General features: G+C 33.9%; 1 protein-coding gene across 3 annotated transcripts in view; it reads right to left on the bottom strand.

Moving 5' to 3' along the window:
- Positions 1-1,765: 1,765 nt before the first annotated feature.
- The window catches only part of LOC146533214 (uncharacterized), a 183,278-nt gene continuing 163,178 nt past the window's right edge, over positions 1,766-21,865 (bottom strand). For all 3 annotated transcript variants that reach the window (XM_085196795.1, XM_085196794.1, XM_085196796.1), the window contains 2 exons: positions 8,254-9,768; positions 1,766-4,824 (listed from right to left, as the gene is read on the bottom strand). In XM_085196795.1, coding sequence (XP_085052921.1) covers positions 3,995-4,824; positions 8,254-9,697 — 2,274 coding nt within the window. In that variant the 5' untranslated portion in view covers positions 9,698-9,768 and the 3' untranslated portion in view covers positions 1,766-3,994. The remainder of the gene's footprint in view (positions 4,825-8,253; positions 9,769-21,865) is intronic.

The raw sequence follows: 21,865 nt of genomic DNA, 5'->3' as shown, positions 1-21,865 counted from the left end.
AATAAAGCTAATAATAACACTAAGCGAAATATACACATATACCCTCCATTGTATTCAATTAAAATAATTACTCCGTCCTTGTATTCAGTAATATTGTCCAATTTTTTCTTAATTATTAAGTAATTTGCGCTATAAACTTTTTGGGGCCTAAATTACACGTAATTACACTTCTACTGTTGTTACGTTTTGTTGTGACGTTGATTATATCTAGATTTAGACGTAAATCCTTGACTAGAAATAATAAAATTGCTTTTTTTTTAACAATTTGAATTTTTTTTAATATTCTTTACCTAGTAGTGTTCGTAGGTTAATTTTAATTTATAGACCTACAGACCTTTGCTACTTTTCGTCAAGGTGATGTAGTTAAGCACGCTTTTAAACAATTTATTGAATTTTTAGTTAGTCGAACATAATATACGTGATATTTTTAATGGGATATATGAAGAAGGCACAGGCGCATTTTAATTTTCTCGCTCTGACGAGGCAAGGCGCAGCCTATATAGCTTTGCCACTGAACACGTTTCGAGAATTCGGTTGAAATTGGGGAAAGGAGTGTCTTAGCACTAGGTTGTATGTAATCTACAAATGAGGTCGCCGCGGACACAAGTCTACGTCTGTATGCTGCTGCACTTTGTCTTGTTGCTAGGGCAAGGAAGTAAAATAATTAATTCCTCCAAGTGAGAATCGGACCATTGGGCTTACAGTCAAACGTTGCGTCATTATTATTTCTCTCTCAGCTACACTCAGCATCCTGCAAGTAGGATGGTAGGCAGGGGGAGCCTAGTGTTCAAGAACTGAGCTCTCCACTTTTGAATTTGGTGGCATTGCGTGTTGAGTGGCGGAGCTCAAAAACACGCTTTGCCTTGACACTAGAGCGAATAAACGAAAATATTAAATTTTTCATTTCTTCGAGTGGGAATCAAACCCACAAAAGTCACGCTAGTGCATCTGCACGCTGCGTCGAGCATTCCTATATTATTATTATATACTAGCGGACGCGCGCAGCTTCGCTTGCGTATTTAGGGGTAAATTCTAATAAACCACGAAACATGTGTTCAATGAAATATTTTTAAGAGTCTAAATTTCAGATTTTATAAAAATCGGTGGCGACTTAAAGATTTTTCCATACAAACTTTCAACCCCTTATTTGCACCCTTAGGGGGTGAATTCTAGAAAACCATGAAACACATATTCAATTAAATATTTTTAAGAGTCTAAATTTCAAATTTTATAAAAATCGGTGGCGATTTAAAGATTTTTCCATACAAACTTTCAACCCCTTATTTGCACCCTTAGGGGAAGAATTCTAGAAAACAATGAAACTTGTGTTGAATTAAATACTTTTAAGAGTCTGAATTTCAAATTTTAAAAAATTGTTGCCGATTTAAAAAAAACTCTATACAAACTTTCAACCCCTTATTTGCACCCTTAGGGGGTGAATTCTAGAAAACGATGAAATACGTGTTCAATTAAATACTTTTAAAAATCTAAATTTCAAATTATATAAAAATCGTTGCCGATTTAAATTTTTTTTCATACAAAATTTCAACCCCTATTTCACCCCTTTGGAGTTAAGATTTTTCAAAATCCCTTCTTAGTGGATGTCCAGATTACGAAAGTAAACATCTGTCCAAATTTAACGTTTCTACGCACAGCGATTACGGCTGTGCGTGCGTCTTACCTCAGTCAGTGAGGACAAGTCCTTTTATATATATAGATAGATAGATAGATAGATTAACGGAAAAGGTTTATAATAAAACAAAAATCATATTTAAAACTGTATTTATTTTACATTTCAATCCACTCTATTGGTCCATCCAACTCAACACGCCAATTTACAATATTCTCACCTCTTATAGCCTAAACAGGTCAATATGATGCTATGAAATAAAATATTAAAATAATGGAATGAATTTATTATTTTATTCGGCTTCACGTTCTATTTGACATTGTAGGGTAGACAGGGAGAGAGAGAGACCAGTGATAAAACACTACGTTATTCGTTATATTTTCAAATTGCGTGCTAAGAGACGAAACATAACGCCGCGATATGTCTATCAGAGTGGACAGATAAAAATATTTGAATTGCAATTATGCCACGATGGCTTCACTTTAACTCATTTAATAAGTATTAAAAGTTAGAAATTACATTCTTATATATTTTTATAGACCTTTTCAACACAAGTTTTTTCATAATCAATATTTACATAGTAATAAAAAATATTTAGTAACCCACTAATACAATTAAACTATTTATTATACAGGTGAGACTGTCCTGGCGAAGCGGCTCAACGTCTGACAGTTGCGGTTCGATTCCCATTCGAGGGAATGATTTTTTTATTTTTTCTTTGGTAATAAGACATCGCGGCGTTGAGTTCCGATATGTCATCATGTCTTAGGCGATGCATGAAGAGCGGAGTGTTCCCTCTGCCAGCCCTGCTATATGCGGTATACAACATAAAGTTAAGTTTTATGTAACTTCACATTGACTCCTAGAATTATATACATTTTTACATTCAAAACACAATTTAAAATTCACTTACACTTTAAATTTATTTAAAAGCGAATATTTTAATCATTATTATGAAATTATTTTCGATTAAATTCTTCTATACAGTAATTTCTATGTTAGAAAATCGTTACACTCTTTCTATTTTGATGATTTAGTCACATCTATGTAAGTATAAATTGTTTATTTTGAAAGAAAGTTGAGGTTGAATGAGGCCGTCGTGACGTGCGACTGTAAACGCGACAGGTTGTGGGTTGATTTCATATATTCTATACTAGGTTCCCAGGTTCCCTCTGCCTAACCTGCTATGTGCGGGATACAGCGTGAAGCTAAAACATATTTAGAAACATAAATACATTGAATTACAAGAAACTCGGGTTTGAGTCCCGATACGTTCTGTATTATTTTTTTACATATTTCTATATATTTTTCTTTGATTGTAAACTTAATTAAAATTATAAACAATATATTTATTTCATAAGTACATATAGATGTAGCTAAATCTTGTCATAAATTACCACATAATTTGTAAAAGGGAAACGAAGCACTGGGTACTATACTGCAATTTATTATTATTCAAAAGCACCAATATTAGAATCATATTTTTTTGGTAAACATTTAAATATATTAATAATTATTTATACAATTTTCTTAAGAATAATATAATATAATAATCCACTATCAATTTGGACATATTTCTCTAACAAATTACATTTAGATCGAAAGTAATGTCAAGTTCTAAGTTTAAGTTTATTAAGTTGTCATATGGGCTATACAAATATAATATTTATGTACAGAAAAAAGTATATGAGAAAAATATTTTGTAAATATTTTACAAAAACATAACCAATAACGATGTAAATAGAAATATACTCGTACTTTATTGCCCTCAAAATTACATCTCACAAGGTTAGCATTACAATTTTCAATCAAATGTATATTAATATAATGTGGAAAAACTATTTATGCTTCTATGACCGAGTTCACCTGAATGAATTCACTGAATTAAAAAGTGCAAAATGTCAATGTTATACAAAATTACGGTATAAGGACATAGAAATGAATCAAAATGTATTGAATAGTAATTAATGTTGCGTGTAATTAATTATACCACAGTCGCTTTATCGGTTCAAGCAATTTCTTCCAGGAAACCTTTAAATGTCGAAGATGTAAGGGCTTATATGAAAATCTGGATGGATACACACAGCAACAAGAACTTAAAATCTGCTTTCAGCATGTAGAATATATTAAGACTTAAAAATTAGCCAAAATTAATATTTTTAAAATTTAATTATTATTGGTGACATTATATAGCAACATATTTATTTCAATTACGGTACTAAATAAGAACTAATATTGATTGGAATTAAAATTACTAATTACAATTAAATATACAAATAGAGGCCCATTATGAATTTATCCAATTAACTTAAACAACCATAACTAAACTATAAAACTTGTATAGTAATCTATTGCCACAAAAGTTTAAACTTGAGTGGCATTATCGATAGTATCTAAGAATGTTTCTTTAACATCCGGTCGTTTTCTCGTTTTCGGCGTCGGATTCGATATAGTTCGTGTTTTACCTAGAGTGCTTGCCACGTTTACACTGTAACCTTTAGAATCTCTCATCTTCAAAAGACTTTCATTTTCGGTCAAAGTCACTTTCAAGGGTCTGTGTTCTGTCGACCTCTGAATATGTTTATTCGACATGGCCTGTAGCATTAAGAGTTGGTTGTGAATATTTGGAGAACTTAAACTATTTCTGGGTATTGTGGCATGAGGAGTACCGGGAGCTGGTGAAGGCGCTGGTTCGATATCATCACAGACGTCCAAAAATCCTAATTTATTAACTGGACCTAAATCCATTTCACTTTTGTTCAGACTGTAATAATTTCCACCGTTGCTAAACAACTTGAAATTATTAAAATTGTCATAGTATGGTATAACACCATTGAGATTAGTAAAAGGTAAAGTATTTTCTGGATAACTCAGTCTAGGTCTTCTAGGTAAAGTTACATAGCCCTTTGTTGCAACAAGTGGCATCTCTTGATAGCTACTATTGTGTAATCGGCTGTATAATGCTGAATTGATGGACGTTACGCTGTAAGTTGGTGATTTTGGACTTTCCTTATTTACCGCTCTTTCTTGACTGGTTGTCCCATTTGCTGGAGATATCTGGCTGGTAGGTCTAAAAGGGAATGATAGTAAATCTGGAGGATATGCTTGAGAATCTTGAGGTATACGATCTAGGAGTATTTCTTTGGATAGTTTTGGTAGCTCGATGTCTTGCCTTTTAAGCTCCTCCGCTGGAGCTGCAAAAGACAAACTGAGTGTTAATATTTGAAACATTATTTTGTAAGACATTAATAAAATTAAAACCTAGTTTTTAGGTAAATATTTTACAAAAGCGATATTAGCTTTGCGATCAAAAACATACGTATTTTATAAATTCCTAATTTGTAACTTTGTTTACATTTAATCAGCTTATATTGTAATAACGTTTGGCAAATAATATGTATTTTCCTTTGTGACGCACCTATTTTTTTTTAATTCGTATACGTAAATAATACAAGCTACATAAAATAAATTAAATTCTTTCTTTGTTACTGAATGACTGACAGACTTCTAGTCAATCTACACAAACTGCTAGATTTAGTTAGTTAATTACCTTTTAACATTTTTAAAGTATTAATCGACGCTTAAGAAAGTTAAGCATATAAGCAAATTAGGAAGCACTAAGAGAGGATTTCTTCCGGAGAGGAAAGAATTCCCGAGGGGAATGAGAAGAATCGACCCAATTTGTGTCTTTAAGTTCACATAAATAAAGTTGCGGAAGAAGTTGAGGACTAGTAGAATATAAATCAAAATAAATGAAGCGTACTGAGACAACGACAGTACTCAAGACGGTTGTGTATTCGATTCTCAACATTTATTTTATTATTTTATGCCTAACTAAAACAGAACGGCCTTAACATAATATCTACCTACAAACTTTCTTACTGTAGTTCTTATTTATTCTTCATAGTATCTTAATATTAGGCAGGCAAGGGGTCTATTGTCAAGATACTGTTTTTTATTAGCGGCGTTGAGAGAGTTGAGTCCTAATGGGAAAGGAGTATTATGAAACTAGAATCCCTCTGCCTACCCTGCTTTGCGCATACATCGTGTACCAACACAACTAAAAAAAAAACACAACTCACTAAAACCTAGCATGTTCAACATTATCTAATTTAGGAGTCAAAGCAACAATGATAGGCCACGTCTAACGCAGAGTTGCCATTATTTTCAACTTCCAACTATAGTTAGGTACACGAGTCCCCTCATAAATTACTAGGACCGACAGAATACTATTTTCATGAAACATTCTTGAACCGTTGTCGTGCCGTCTGCTATAAAAATTAACGGGGTTAAACTCCTTTGTGCCAAAATTAAAGTTAGAACGAAGGCGAATTTGTGCCAAGTTTTCGATATTGTTTTTAGCTTTCGGTGTATCGAATGAAAAAATAGACGGAAAAATCTTATCGAGTACTAAATTTTCATATAAAAAATTTAAACATGGGATTGGAATTTCAAGCTCTTGGATGTTGTCCAATGCTTTGTAATCTTAAATTTGTTAATATTTTCTTTTTTCCAATCTTAAGCTGGATCTCGCATGTAACAGGGTAGGCAGGGGGAGTCTAATGTTAAGACACTCTGGTTCCCACTTTTCACTGAATTCTGGCCGAAATCTGGCATATAGAGCAGTGGCGTAGCTAGGGGGGTGCGAGCGGGGCGGTCGCACCGGGCATTAAAAGGAAAAGGGCATCAAAGTCGACGATTAGTGTGTTTTTTCTTTGTTTTTTTAGACCTTATACCATTTTAAAGGGCATCAAGTCCTCTAAGCCGCACCGGGCATCAAAAGGAAAGGGGCATCAAAGTCGACGGTCGATCAACGGCGACGATAAGTTTGTTTTTTTAGAAGTCATCGCCGACGATTACCTTTTTTTTTTAGAACTCATCAACAGGAAAGGGGGCATCAAGTCCCCCAAGCCGCACCGGGCAGCAAATACCCTAGCTACGCCACTGATATAGAGTGGCGGAACTCAATGTTTACTCACAGTTTGCACCAGAGCGAAGGAATGAAAAAAATAAATATTTCATTTTCTCAAGTGCGAGTCGAACCCATAACTTGTTCCGTTTACGGTCATACGCTTGTGCCCCTGCGCCACGATTGTGTCTAGCTCCGCCATTTAAAATGCCATGCCAAACTTACAATGTCTCGAATTCGAACGGAAAGTCGGAAACTTAGTGTCCTGACACTAAGCTTCCTCTGTCTATCCTGCAAAGTGGGAAAACATAAATAAAAATAAAAATAAAATAAGTTAAAATATTATAATATTAAAATATTAAAATATTATAGACGTAAACTAAAATGTTGAGTAAAAATTATGCTAAAACAAACTTGAGAACTTCTTAAAGTGTTAATAGGTTTAATGAAACACTCCTGTCGTAATCGCGACTCGGCTTCACTTTAAATATACCGAGTTAGGGAATTTGCGAGGGTTCTCTAGATTTTACTAAGCCTTTTGTTTTGAAAATGCACTTAAAACGTTATTAATAGTGAATTAAAATATTTATTCGTATAGTACTATTACTAGTACTATTTTATCTTCCTTCTGTAATAAGACAATGCGTGGCGTTCTTTCGCACTCTGTTTCGTTAGCATAGCGATTATATGAAAATATTTCCTTTCTCGGAATGAGAATCGAATACACCACTAGCAAGATTGCAGAGAGAGGCTACGACGTTGTACCATGACGCGATGAATATTTCAAATATGAAGCTTAAAAAAAAACAAAAAAATACACATTCACAAAAGGCCGTCCTTTAAAGTAGCATGAATTATTCATCTCAAAACGTTAAGAACCAATTTGTATCATTTCTTTTGCCAATAAAGCCTATTTCTTGTGATGGGATGGTTTTAACAGAATTTGACATATTTTTGAGTATTATTACTTAAGTATTGGGTATTATTACTAAAATTATTTAAAAATGAATACATAATATAAAACTTATATTTTTTTTATATTAATACGAGAAATCTAACTTTAAATTACATAATTCATTTCATTTCAGGTGTTTATTTATTAAATAAAAACTTAGGGGCGGCGAAAATAACCAGGAAAATTGAAAGGTAAAAGATATTTAAGAATCCATTTTTCCGATAGAACGAAAATATCTAAATATGATCAGTATGTGGCGGAAATAAAACGCTTATAAAGTTAGCGACGTAATGTGTGTCCCTTATGCGGGCCTATGTAGTTGTAGTGTTGATGGAACTTCTTAAAGCTTTCTATTTATTTATTGTATTATCTTCATGTCAACCATTCGGAAGTATGGTATAAATCCTATAGTATAGAAAATGCAGAGGGAATAACACTCGTGCTAAGATATTAGTGTTGACTCTTGTAATAAAATTAAGAAAATTTAAATAAATACGATCTTCCTACTGGGAATCGAACCCGTAACCCGTAATTGCCTTCATAATTTGTAAATAAATAAAAGAAATTTATAAAATATTATTTTATATCACCAAGCCGTAGTCGCACAGCGTCTATGGGTTCCCACACGGGTGAATAAATTATTTTAATTTTGTTGCGGTCTGAAGTGTGGCATTGAGCAACAACTCATTTTATATGTTTTCTTTAGTTCTCTAACATACATATATTAATTACGGTAACACTAAATGAAACAAATCTTACCTGAAACAGTGTCATTATCCAGTAAGGTCTTGTTAAGCTCCAACATCTCTGTGGGGGCGGTGGCGAGGGACGGGGGCTCGTACTTCCTTGGCGGCTTAGTCACGGGATTAACATCAGTCTTACAACCTTTTTCGGCTTCAGAGGTGACTGAGCCCTCTATTAACGCCTCGCCGTTTGAAGAACGGGTGTCGGTTTTTATCAGTCTTTTCAATTCACCGTTCGTTGTTGTAAAATAACATACAGCTAATACAGCCCCAAAAATTATCACTATTGATGTCAAGCAACCCACTAAAATGGCGAAGGAGTCAGCGTCCATGCCAGCTATTGTACCAGCACCGCCATATCTTGACAGGACAAGTGTTAAAGTTTTCTCATCCCTACCGCCAGGATTTTCGGCGACGCACGTATAATTCCCTCTATCACTATATCTGGTATGGAGTATTGTCAAATTTACCCATCGTATTAAGTCCATAGTGTTCTCAGATATTACATACCGTATTTCACCGAAAGACCTCAACTCAATTATTTTTCCATTGAACCGCCACACAACTTCCGGGTTGGGATTTCCAACGACTTTGCAAATCAGAGTCACGTTCTCCTCATAACTTTTGATGGTAGCGTCCGGTACCGGCTCCAATATAGTAGGCCGGCAGGCAAAGTTCGACGAGTCTAATTCGTTCCAAAGTTTCGAGTGGACCGACGCAGGCTCCGCGCACGAAGTCGGGGGCGTGTACAAATTGTGGCTGATCACCCAATCCCTGAACGTTTGCAAGTTGCAATCGCATCTCCAAGGATTGTTGTGTAGATCCAAACCCGATAAGTTTCTTAATGCCATCAAAGTTTCCGGTTTCATATGGCTCAAATTGTTCCCGTCTATTCTCAATATCTTTAACTGCGGCAAGTTTACAAACGCCTTCGTTCCGATCCTGACGATCCTGTTATTGCTTACTTCAACTTTTTGAAGGAACTTCAAATTGCGGAATAGACCGTCCTCTAACTTATCGATAAAGTTGTTGCTCAAGTTTATTAATCTTAGTTTCTCAGTGCCTTTGAACGTGTCCGCGTGGAGGTATCGTATTCGATTTTTAGATAGGTCCAATTCGATCATAATGGCGAGTGTCATGAACGCTGCCTTATGAACTGTGTCTATGTTACAGTCTCTTAGGAAGAGCTTCTTTAAATTGCTTAGCCCCACGCGCTTAAATCCCTCCTGGTGTAGTTGCTGTAAATTATTATTAGATAGGTCTAATATTTGTATGTCACTGCTTAGGTTAGCAGGTAAGAGTTTTAAGCTGGAGTTGGCGCAAATTGCAGCTTTGTTCCCGGACTGCCACCTGCAGTCGCAAGGCCTTTGGCATTCCGTGGTGAAGTCAGCAACGGTCGTGGTCGTCACAAGGGATATGATAGCCATACTCAGCCATGTCTCCCAACATTTGTGTGCCATTTTGTTAGAGTGGTCATTTCTTCGTTTCCTTGCATTCCTGAATGATACTCTTCACTGGACGCATAGGTGTTCTGTAACAAAGAAAAACAATATATATTTTATCTCATTTTAAAACTTTGTGACGAATTTTTAGGTTTTCCATATTTTAAATATAATAATAGGTCATTTCATACCACATCTATTAAACATACAATACAATTGTATACATTTATTGAAATAAGTAAATATACAAAATTCATAATATTTTGTATTTAGAAAAATCGCTACTAGTCAAACACTTTCAGAAAGAAAAGTAAATATTAAATGATATATTTTCATTTATGAAGTTATCACGGAGGTATGAAGTAAACCAATTATTATTATTTGCCTGACACAGTTTAACATTCGTTCAGAAATTAATTGAAACTTTTTATTTTTTCATAATATTTGATGTTATTTGAGTAATAATTGCTTTCTTTAATCATTGGAATATATTTTTTAAATTTTGTATGATAAACAAATATAAACAACTAGTGCTCCTCACGTGGCTTCGGCCCCGTGTAATCACTATTACATCCGTAATAATATCCGATGCTGATTCGTCATTATTTATTAACATAAGCATGCAACGTTCAATGAAGTTATTGTATATTTTTTTAGCTTCACCAAAGTATATGGAATAAAGTATTTTTTTTATAAGGTAAGGCGGGCAGATGGAATCTGGGAATCTAGTGTTAATACTCTTCGTTTAATTTAAGACATTTCTATTTCCCACTTTCCGTCAAATTCTTGAGGCATTGCGTTTTGAAAGGCGGAACTCAAGAACATGCTTTGCCTCCTTACCAAAGCGAGGAAATGAAAATAATTCATTTCCTTAAATCGTTATTGAACCTACGACCGCTTACTCCTCGCTTGTACTCCTGCGCCACAACAGCTCCATTATATATATATATTTTTTAAATTAATAATTTTAATTATTAAACATTACAATTACGTTAAAGTAATCGGCGTCTACTTTCTACTTTAAAACAAAGACCTGAGTAATTCACAACATTTGTCAACGTCGTTTTCACTTCTCATTCATAACGCCTTGGTTTTTCCAGCTTTGTTAAGATACAAATTGTATGGGTCATTGTTAAAAGGGACTGCCAGTGATTTAATAATAATTACGGAAACCGTCAGAATGCAATTTGGGACGTTTTTATGTGATTTTGTTTAGTGTGTACCTAATTTATTTTTTGCCTTCACACTGTATCCCGCATATAGCAGCGTAGAATGAGAGAACCTATCAAGACACTCCGTACCGTACTTTCCCCCCTCCTTTTTTTTGTTAAGTAGTGGAAGTTAAGGACCTTATAGGCTTGTTATCAGAACGAGAAAATGAAAGTAATTCGTTTCTCTAAGGCGGTATTGCACCGATAGCTATCGCGTTTACAACCAGATACTGTACCGACGTACGACGCGACGTACGTGTGTACGACGACAATTAATTTTTTTATTGTTATTATATTTTTGACAGTTTTCATACTTTTCAATTTTACGTGCCACCCCGTTCCTCATTTCTTATTGAATTTGAGACTAGGATAATTTTAATTCGTCGTTACGCAGCGACACAAGCGTGTGAGCAAATAAAATATTTAATATGTTCAATTCTTCGCTTCGAAAACAGATTGCTTGAACTATAGGTTAATATATAGCGTAAGGCTATGTATTATAAAGTTATTAAATAATAGAACTTAACGCAAGAGTTTTCGTCTTTCTGGAGCAGGAAATCGAAGAGAATTCCTTCAAATCCCTCCATATTTGTATCGAATCCACAATTAGTGCATTAAATGAAGAAGAATGAACGAAGAATATCCTAACGCTAAGTATATCGTGTGAAACGAAACATGAAAATAACTTTTTACATCACTGCATTAAAATGTCTGAAAACAACACTAGATTTTGCACATTTTTAAAGTTACGAAACTGAAGTTCACAAACCTTTTGTTATGGAAATTCTTAAATATTCATATTTTAAAGTGCACTTAACTCACTTCTTGATGGGTGAAATTGTAGTTGTTTAAAGCATTCGTGAGTTTCTTTTTCCTTTGTGATGTTTAAATGAATAAACTAAGGTTTGGTACAGGATATGTTCACCAGTGATAGTCAGTTTGAACTCTGACCAAAGCAAATGTTTATTTTTATTGATAACTAGCGGACGCGCGCAGCTTCGCTTGCGTATTGCGTATAGGAGTGAATTCTAAAAAACCACGAAACATGTGTTCAATGAAATATTTTTCAGAGTCTAAATTTCAAATTTTATAAAAATCGGTGGCGATTTAAAGATTTTTCCATACAAACTTTCAACCCCTTATTTGCACCCTTAGGGGGTGAATTCTAGAAAACCATGAAACACATGTTCAATTAAATATTTTTAAGAGTCTAAATTTAAAATTTTATAACAATCGGTGGCGTTTTAAAGATTTTTCCATACAAACTTTCAACCCCTATTTCGCCCCTTTAGGGTTAAAATTTTTCAAAATCCCTTCTTAGTGGATGTCCAGATTACGAAAGTAAACATCTGTTTATATATCTGTTAATAATTTCACGCCGTATCCCGCATATAGCAGGAACGTGCAGGAAAAGTAGTGCTCATACTATCCATCCCCACTTGAGAGAATGAAAATATTAAATAATTACTTCCTCAAAGTGGGAGTCGAACCCACAATCGTTGTGTTTACAGTCAAAGGCTGTGCGACTGTGTCACGATACTTCACGTACTTCAGTGATACACATCAGACGCCTATGTAGGATACATTGTGAAGCTAAAAAAATACATAAAACTAGGGCAGAAACTTAAAAAAAATAAAAAGTATAAATAAAAATAAAGATCTACTCTACTCCAGCCGGAGTTTTACGAATCGTTTACTTTTACTTGAAACCTTTGTATTAACGAGAGCACATTTCCTTTTATGGTGCAAAGATTTGTTATTAGACCTCTTTTTCTATTTTACGTTTCGACGCCTCCGCCGGCCAGTGCGGGCGTCTGACACCTTGTATACTAAAACTGGGTAATAGCACGCGATGGTTGTGTCTTAGAATCTAATTTGTTTTATTATGGATATACATATTTAGTCTTATACATTTTTGGAAACTCGACGTTTCGAACACTTTTCTTGTTGTTGTTCTTTGTTCATGGCGTTTCGCAGGTGATAGTTGAGCACTAATCACGTCGCCATGTCACGTTGTATAGAGGAAAATGTACAGAAAATAAGAGATAATATTACACAATAGGAGAATGTCCTGAGGAAGGGAACCTTGTGTTAAGTTGGTGTGACTTTTTACCAGATAGGACCCATAAACCGTTGAAGTCACAAAGCCCACCACATCACCACCACTGATTTGCGGGTGCCATATTAGTCTACCCGTGCCCAAGGACTACTGCAAAGTGTTTGAAAAAAATGGTTTCCAAAAATGCATAATACTAAACATACTCTATCAATCCAGTTAAAAAGTTTCATTATTAAACAATGCTTTTAAAGGACACAAATTCAATTCCTGCTTGAAGCATATTATAATTATTTTAATTCAAAACAAACCTCGTATACCTCAGATCAAATAAAGCATTTCTAATATTTTAAAGGTGAAACTTATAATTGGATTCCACGAATAGCGCAGTATTTATTATGAGATAAGAAAATCAATTTCGGTGGGTCGTTACGCGTCGGGGTCCCCGGAGTCGCTATATTTTACATCGAGCATTCATTTATCATTGATTTTGTAAACAATGGTTGTGATTCTCAACAATATCACTATGATGAAATGTAATTTGTCTTAATTTTAAGCAGATTTTCTTTATTTGATGTATATTTTCGGGGTTTTTGTTTAAATAATTTAAAGTTGTACTTAGAGGGACTATTCATTAAAATAATAAGTCTAAATAAATTAATGAATATTTTAAATATACACATTTTGTCTAATGGCTTTAGTTGTAATAGGCCAGTCGTAGTGCTGGGATGTGGTACCGTAAATGGGTTCGATTCCCACTCGAAGATATGAAATATTTAATAATTATATGTAATCCACTACACCTGCCGTAGTTGCTCTTAGGATAAAAAATTGTGAACCCACGGCTATCGTTAAATTAGCTACAGGCCTCTCAACCACTATACTTAATAGATTATTTGGTATAAAGTAAACAACATGGGTTATACGAGACAATTGACCTCGTTACTCCCTTGAGTCAATTTAAAGAAGATGGATGGATACGAAGGGAATGAAAAAAGTATCAAGATTTTTGGTTTGCCCAAATAAAAATAAATCTATGCATAATTTATATTCATCTACAAGAAAGGTTTAAACCACAAGCCCATTGTGGCGCAAAGGTACAGCGTGTGATTGTAAACACGACGGATAGGTGGTTATGGGTTAGATTCCCACTCGGCGAAATTATTTATATTTTATTCTCTCCCTCTGTGACAAGGCAAATCGGCGATTTGAGTTGGCACTTAAGACAGAATTCAAATTCGTCAGTGTCCTAACGATAGGCTCCTTCTATCTATCCCTCCATATGCTGGATACAGCATGGAACTAAAAGAAATAAAATATAAATGTACGTTATAAATAATGTGGAAATATCAGATTTTTTTAAAACTAAAAATACAACCTATTTTTTTAGTTTTTATGCTTACTCATTATTTCAACAATTACAAAAATCTCCCAAGAGATGATAGCAACAAAAAATAGTTATAGTAAGCCTACTTATAAAACTGTTGACGTAACTTAAATGAAATATTAATTAAAAACCTCGACTGCATAAAGTTAACGGCATCAAGACAAACCGACCGGCTTAATAGATACAAAAGAACAGAAATATTATGTACCTACACATAAAAGAACCCCCCATTTCAAACGAAGAACACAGCGAAGGCTCCAGGACATCAGCGATGTCAGGAAAAATTGATAGAATTAATTCAATTAAATTTTAGTGTTGGTTCGACTCAAGGAAGGCATTATTTTCATAACCTTCATATGGTATAACAAGACAATATGTTACGTTACATTTTCATAATAATGTTTAATGTTAATAAAATAAACAAAAGCTACATTATATACATTTTTCATTTAATTCCGTATCAAATATGCCCAAAATTTGTATTTACTTTGTTGTTACTTTTTATATAAACACGTAACGAATTTTATTAGAAATAACGAGGCCTTGTAAAATGTTTAGGGACTTTATATTTCTGTATAATAAGAAATTACTTTTATAATATTAATATTGAGGCTAGTCCTGGCGCAGGGGCACAAGGTTCTCAGGTTCCGTCTGCCTGCCTTGCTTCTCTGCTGCGCTGAGATTAGCCAATAAATACAAAATATCCTGAAATTTGGGCTGAAAATAGGGAAAAGAGTGTCTTAACATTACATTTAATTTGCCACAAGCGGGATACTGCGTGGAGCTACAACTAACTGAGACACATCCAAGAATTTCGTTCAGCATTAAGAAAATGAAACAATCTAACCTGAATAGCCGAATAACAGTAGAATAGGCATTCAGACCAAATAGACGCCGGTAATTCAGACGCCGCTATGACACGTGGGACGAGAGCCGCAAAACGCTAAACTCATTACTGTATACGACGTAAGTGCTATGGAGGACAACGGAATATTTGATAATATTACAAATAAAGGCCACGAGGATGGATAAGGATGGTTGTGGGTTCTATTCCCACTCAAGATAATGAAATCCTGAATATTTTTCTTGCCTTTCCTTGACAACGCGCGGAGTTGAATTTCAGCACTCAGCCCGCAATGTTTTGAGAATTTGATTATCCCGTGAAAAAAGAGAATCTTGACACTAGCTATACTGTTATACGCAGGATGTAAGAAAATAGTTCTTTTACTCAATTGAAGTGTATAAAGTCAGAGAACGTTATGTGAATTAAGTGTCAGTACAGTTTGGAAAAACACTGCTGTTTTCAGAATTCCACACTTCCAAATGTAAAAACGGAACGCTTATATAACTCTTGACTGTCTGTTCGTCTGTCAAGGTCATTTATCTCGAAATTATAATATCAAATATCCAATTCTATATGTAGTCTTACAGCTCAAAAAAAATTAAGCTCTTAAATCAACGAGCATTTATATATATTGACTTTGGCTTTATACGAATTTGGCGTAATAAATCGCGAAGTTTACATTTATAAATATTTCATGGAAAAAAATTACAAACTTATATTTGTGGTTCATTTGATACAAAGGAGTATGCAAATACCCGCTACCTTAAAATTGACAAGTTTTATAAGTCACATTCCTGTTGACCTACAATCCTAAAATTGGTACAGATGCCTCGGTCGGCGAGTCCGACTCGCACTTAACTAGTTTTTTCAATTGTACAAACAGTTTTTCAGTCGTTCTGAAAATATTGCTACGTCATAACAATGTTTCAACCAAATATATGGTTTCCATAGAGAATACTTTTACAGCTGTTTTCTTGTCAACAAGTGTCGTAAAGTTTAAAACGTTTTGTTGCCAATTTTTTTAAATTTATGTATTAATATTGTTACAAGCGGGGCGGTATCACAAGTAAAATCAAAGAATTTGTTTATTTTAGTTGAAATCTTATCATAATCATGTAATTATGGTGATATTTATATATCGCTATTTTTACTAATGTTAAGTAACTGAATTCTAGCTTTTATTACTTGAGCAGGAAAACAAAAATATTTTACTAAGCATTATTATTTCTTTGAGGAAAAAATCGAACCCACAAACACCACGTTTATAGACAGACGCTATCCCACTGCGTCTTAGAGGCTCGCAGAAATATATCTTAGATAAACTTTCAATCTTCAACATTAAATAGAATATTCATATTTGTACAAAGTTTTAATTCAATCCATTAAAAAGTAACTTTCTTATAAACTTCTTAAATCCATTTAACTCTTCAATTCCTTTTAAGAGTGAACTACTTAACGAAAGCCGTTCAGTTGAGATATTATGTCAAATGAAACGATAGTTTATAGTTTAAGTTTCTTCTCAAGATATTATATTTAAATGTTATATTTATATATAAATGATATCCATACAAGTATTATTATTACAGCATGTAGCTCATGAGAAGCACTACAACTTTCTCTGCAAGTTGCCAAAGAAATTGAATCGGTGAATTTTGAGCATCAGATCTTGCCACTTTTAGTACACACATATACTAAGCTGAGATCATGATCTCAACTAACTCACCTCAGATAAAACTATTGTCAAGTACTGGGATTGCGCTGAAAGCAATGGAAAGAGCTATGCTCAGAATTACTTTACGCGATAGAAAAACTAATACTTAGATGATATCTAAGACCAAGGTTGGAGACGACGAAGCGGGCATTGGAGATGAGTGAAACACTTCGCACGAAACCATAAGCGACCACCATAAGCATAAGGATAAATTTCAACTTCCTCTGATCCATAAGAGTAGAGGAGGTTGTAAAAGATCTAGGTCCAAAACATAATTTTATAAGAGGCTGATATGATGAACGCACTAATCTCTAGAAGTACTGGTACGAACTCGACAGTTATATTTGTGTTGTATAATTGATTAATCTATAACAACTATATCTATAACATCTCGTTAATTGTTTCGACATATATCACTACATGGCATTCATTGTATGTATCGGTTATTACCATAATTGGATTTTTTTTTTCTAATGTGAATTGAAAAGGGTTTACTTGGAGTAATTTTTGTTTTTCACTTCCGAGTAATTTATTTCAACATTTAATTTAGTCGAAAATTGGAAAACAGAGAGTCTTCACACCAGGCTCCTTCTACTTACCCTGCTATATGCGGGATACAGGATGAACCTGAAAAAAAACTAACTAATTACAAGCAAATTACATACGTACACCACTGTACAACGACGATGTCGCCATGATGACGGCTAACCTGTCCCTTATTTCATATTAGATGGTTCCATTACTGCGATACTAGTTTGTCATCTTTATTACGGCCGATGTCATTATTGTCCTGTCATTATAGCCGTGTCATTATTGTCATGTCATTATTTATGTATAAAATGTCTTTATTAAATGATTGCTCGGTTTAGGGGTAGATAATTGATCATTACGGTTATTTGTTCAAATGTTATTGGAATTTAGATTTTACTGAATAAATAAACATAGTATAAACGTTTCTCGGTTAAAATTAATATGAGGTGTAGGAAGTAATATTTGGTTATGGCAATGTTTACACATTTTAAATATAATTGTATTATAAATGTTTTTAGCAGCACAGTGTGTGACAATGATTAGTCACGACGGTTGTCAGTTCGATATCCGCTCGGAGAGATGACCTACATACTCTGGTATATAAAGTGTTAGGCTGTAAATGGAATTGTTTTAACCGGAAAATAAACAGATAAACTACTGATAAAAAACCTCCATAATTCCTTTTGTATTATCGTTATACAATTCTGTTCTTTTTTAGCTTTACGCTGTGTCCCTCATTTAGCAGGGTAAACAGAGAGTAATGTTAAGCATTACGAAGTGTCTTATATACTCCGTTTTAGGCTCCGTTTGCTCCGTTTTGTCTTCTTACCAGACTAAGTAAATGAAAATAATTTACTTCCCGAGTGGTAATGGAACCCATAATTGCCGTAAAAAGTTCTCCCACTGCACTACGACATACAACAGAATATATTTGAAATAGCATTTCAAATAAAATTTAATTCAACATTTGCAAAAGACATTCTACTATTAAATTGTAATTTAACTCAAGAGGATTTTATATAAATCTAAATTTTAGTTAACGGAAGCGAAATAGAGAGGATTTATTTAAGTAACTCAAGTAATTGTCAGGTGATATATTTACGGGCGCGGGTTCGAATCTGGGTCGTATAGTGATTTATGGGGCGGTCGCGTTTCCCGCAAAGTGGATGTTTTTTTCTGATTTCAAATAAAAGAGTGGTGTTTGAAGAAAAATACATATAAATGTATTGACTAAAGTAGTCCGTCTTGCGAGCGTATGGCTGTGAGCACCACAGTTGTGGGTTCGATTCCCCTAGGGGGAATGAATTATTTCCATTTCCTTGGTTTGGTAACAAGACAAAGCATGGCGTTCTCTACTGACAATGACTCAAAAGCTGGGCGGAATGTGAGAAATGGGATGTCTTACTTAGCACTAGGTTCAAGTTTCTATTACATTTTATGAAAAGTACATCTTTTCTTTTTCAAACTTTACCCTTTATTACATATTTATACGACTAATTTTAGTAAGACAACAAAAAACTGGATTAAGTATCTTAGCTTTACAAGGTCTGCTGAACAGAAAAAAGGGATTTTTGGCAAGTTGCGGGAGACTAATTTAAGATAAAATTAATTATTGTCAATTTTTATTACAAAAAATTGTAATATTTAATAAACTGGCTAATAAAACGCCATAAAGCAGCAAAAAAAATGAATGAATCATACAAAAAACTCCGTCTGTCTGTACAAAAAAATTTTCTTATCCACCGTCCGTCATCTCCCCAGCAAAGTGGATTAGTTAGTCTTTTTAAAGAAAGAATTATAATGGACTTATCTATAAACTGCTATTGTTAGAAATCTGAACGTGAAGGGTGAATTAAAATATTTTTCATTTAAAGTTAACTAAGAAGGAAATTATTACTTTTTTTTAGCTTCACGCTATACCCCTGATAGCAGGATGAACAAAGACAACCAATTGATAGAAAAATTAATTATACGCAACATTGTGTCGTGTAGCTTAACTCAACGCCATGCTTCGACTGGCCAGAGCGGACAAACATAAATTTATCCCCCCTGAATAGTAGTTGAGGCCGTCGTGGCGCAGCGGCACAAGGGTGTGACTGTAACGCGACGGTTGTGGGTTCGATCCCTACTCGAGGAAGTGAAAAATTTATTTACGTTTATATTTCCATTTCTTTGCTCTGGTGTCGAGGCAAAGCGCGGCGGCGAGTTCTGCCACTCATCAAGCAATGCCTCCAGAATTCGGCAGAAAGTGTGGAACGGAGTGTCTTAACACTAGGTTCCCTTTGCCTACCCTGCTGTGTGCGGGATACAGCGTGAAGCTAAAAAAAAAGAATAGTAGTTGAACCCACGACCATCGGCATGACAGTTAAACACCTATCCCATTGTGCCATATCGTGTTTCAAAGTTATAACTTATAATTAAGTAAAATATATTCTTAGCAAAGATTATTAAAAAGGTGTTAATGTATGAAATTAAATACTGTTGATGTTCTCACGGTGAAGCTAACGATTATTATATGAGTTAGAATTTTATAAAGAATATTAAATATACTTTAAGAAAGCGATTATTATTTTTTTCGAAGGTGATTCTAGGTTCTTTTAGCTGATTTTCTATATAATAATGATTGTATAACTGATTAATGTAAAATTAAGATTGAAAGAATACTTGTAAAGATTTATTTAAATATTTAATTCAAAATTCCAATTTATTTATAAGACATTTCGCGGCCTTGAGTTACGATACTTAATACGCAATGAATCTAACTATTGCAGAAGGCAGAGCACTCTCTGTTCTTGTCTTGACACTAGATTCTTTCCTACCCTTCAATATGTCAGGAACAGATAGCTTGTAAGTAAAACTAACTGTTCTTCACAATTAAATTTAAAGCGAACCTTATGTAGCTCTTCCATATTTCACAACTGTACATTTAAATGCTTAGCAAGTGAAAAATATTGACCTACATTTCAAATGAATCTAAGAACAAAAGCTAGTTTACTGCAATACTTTGGAACAATGAAAAATTAATATTGCAGCAACTGGCATAATCGCTGACGAAAACCCTATTAAATGAAAGGTACTGAAATGAAATTAACATCTCTTAGTGCCAAATTAAGAAGTTAGTGGCTAGAAATGAAACTAACCAAAATGAATGAAGATTTCTTTTCCTTTTTTGCAATTTTACACGTGTTTTGCCTATTCAGCGTGAGGATATGTAGGAATTATGTATATGGTTTACACATTTATGATAATTATACTTATATTTTTCAGAATATAATGTATTTTTCAGTTTCATTAACCCATCTTCATTAATTTCATTTCCTCAAGTGAGAATCAAACCCACAACCTTAAATTAATTATTTATTGAATATTTTTTTTATTTATTTTAATTATTATTACTATTTACCAAAATGTATGAGTATTATTTATCAATATCCATTGACCCCGGTTGCCAGCTATACCTACCCTAATGTATTATAGATGTTGACATTAGAATTAATGGTAGATTATCGCAGTTGAAGTCTACTTATCTTGATTAAATCTGATTGGTCACAGGAATTACAGTGTGTAATTAACAAGCGTTTAGCCCAAAATATATTGAAATTTGGACAGATTTTAGACTAATTTTCGGGTATTTGAGCGAATATCGTTCGTTCCAAATGGTAATGATCAATTTAGAGTTAAAGGTAATTAGTGTTCTAATAGAGGAACATGCACTCAGGGATTTGTATTTGATCATGATGAGATTTTTCTTTTAATTTATTATTTTTTAATTTTTTAGCGTCATTCTGTATCCCGCACAGCAGGATAGGCAAAGGCATTTTATTTCCTTGCTCTGGTTATCTTATCTCGCAATGTCTCCAATATTCGGCGAAAAATAAAAAACGGATGTATTTTAATAGGAACGGAGTGCCTTAATACTGGGTTAACCATACCCACAATATATCCGTTATCCCAGTTGACCACTATTGCCTCCCAAATAAGAAAAAGATAAAACCAAAAGAATTACATCTTACAAAGCGATCCCACAATTCAAAATCAACCCCTAAAAATTCGCAACCCTCAGTATCTAACCCTGGCACTTGTAGGCTATTTGTTCATAGCCGCGTCAAACGAGACCATTATTTAACAAGGATTACTTACAAATACGGGTTATAGGCTAATGGATCTGAATTCTCGGCCAGAATGGGCGGAAAAAGGTGAAAAAGTGGAGAATAAAACGAGAGTGTGAGATAATGTATGTACATTTATATGTATTATGGATAGGTAAAATATATTTGTTCGTTCAAGCTCTTTTTATTACGTAGATAATCTTAATGGTTAGACTCTCCGCTTAAGGGAATGTAAAGAGATAAATTATTTTCTTTTCTCTAATTTTGCAAAAAAATTAGTAATTATTTATAATTTTCCCGTTTAAGAAACGCCGAATAAATTCTAGTTGTAAAAGTC

Source organism: Heliconius melpomene, chromosome 13, assembly GCF_056956725.1.
Source record: "Heliconius melpomene rosina isolate 202511_hmr_F chromosome 13, ASM5695672v1, whole genome shotgun sequence".
NCBI lineage: Eukaryota > Metazoa > Arthropoda > Insecta > Lepidoptera > Nymphalidae > Heliconius > Heliconius melpomene.
Note: the sequence above shows the minus strand (reverse complement) of the source record. Positions and strands in the feature narration are given on the sequence as shown.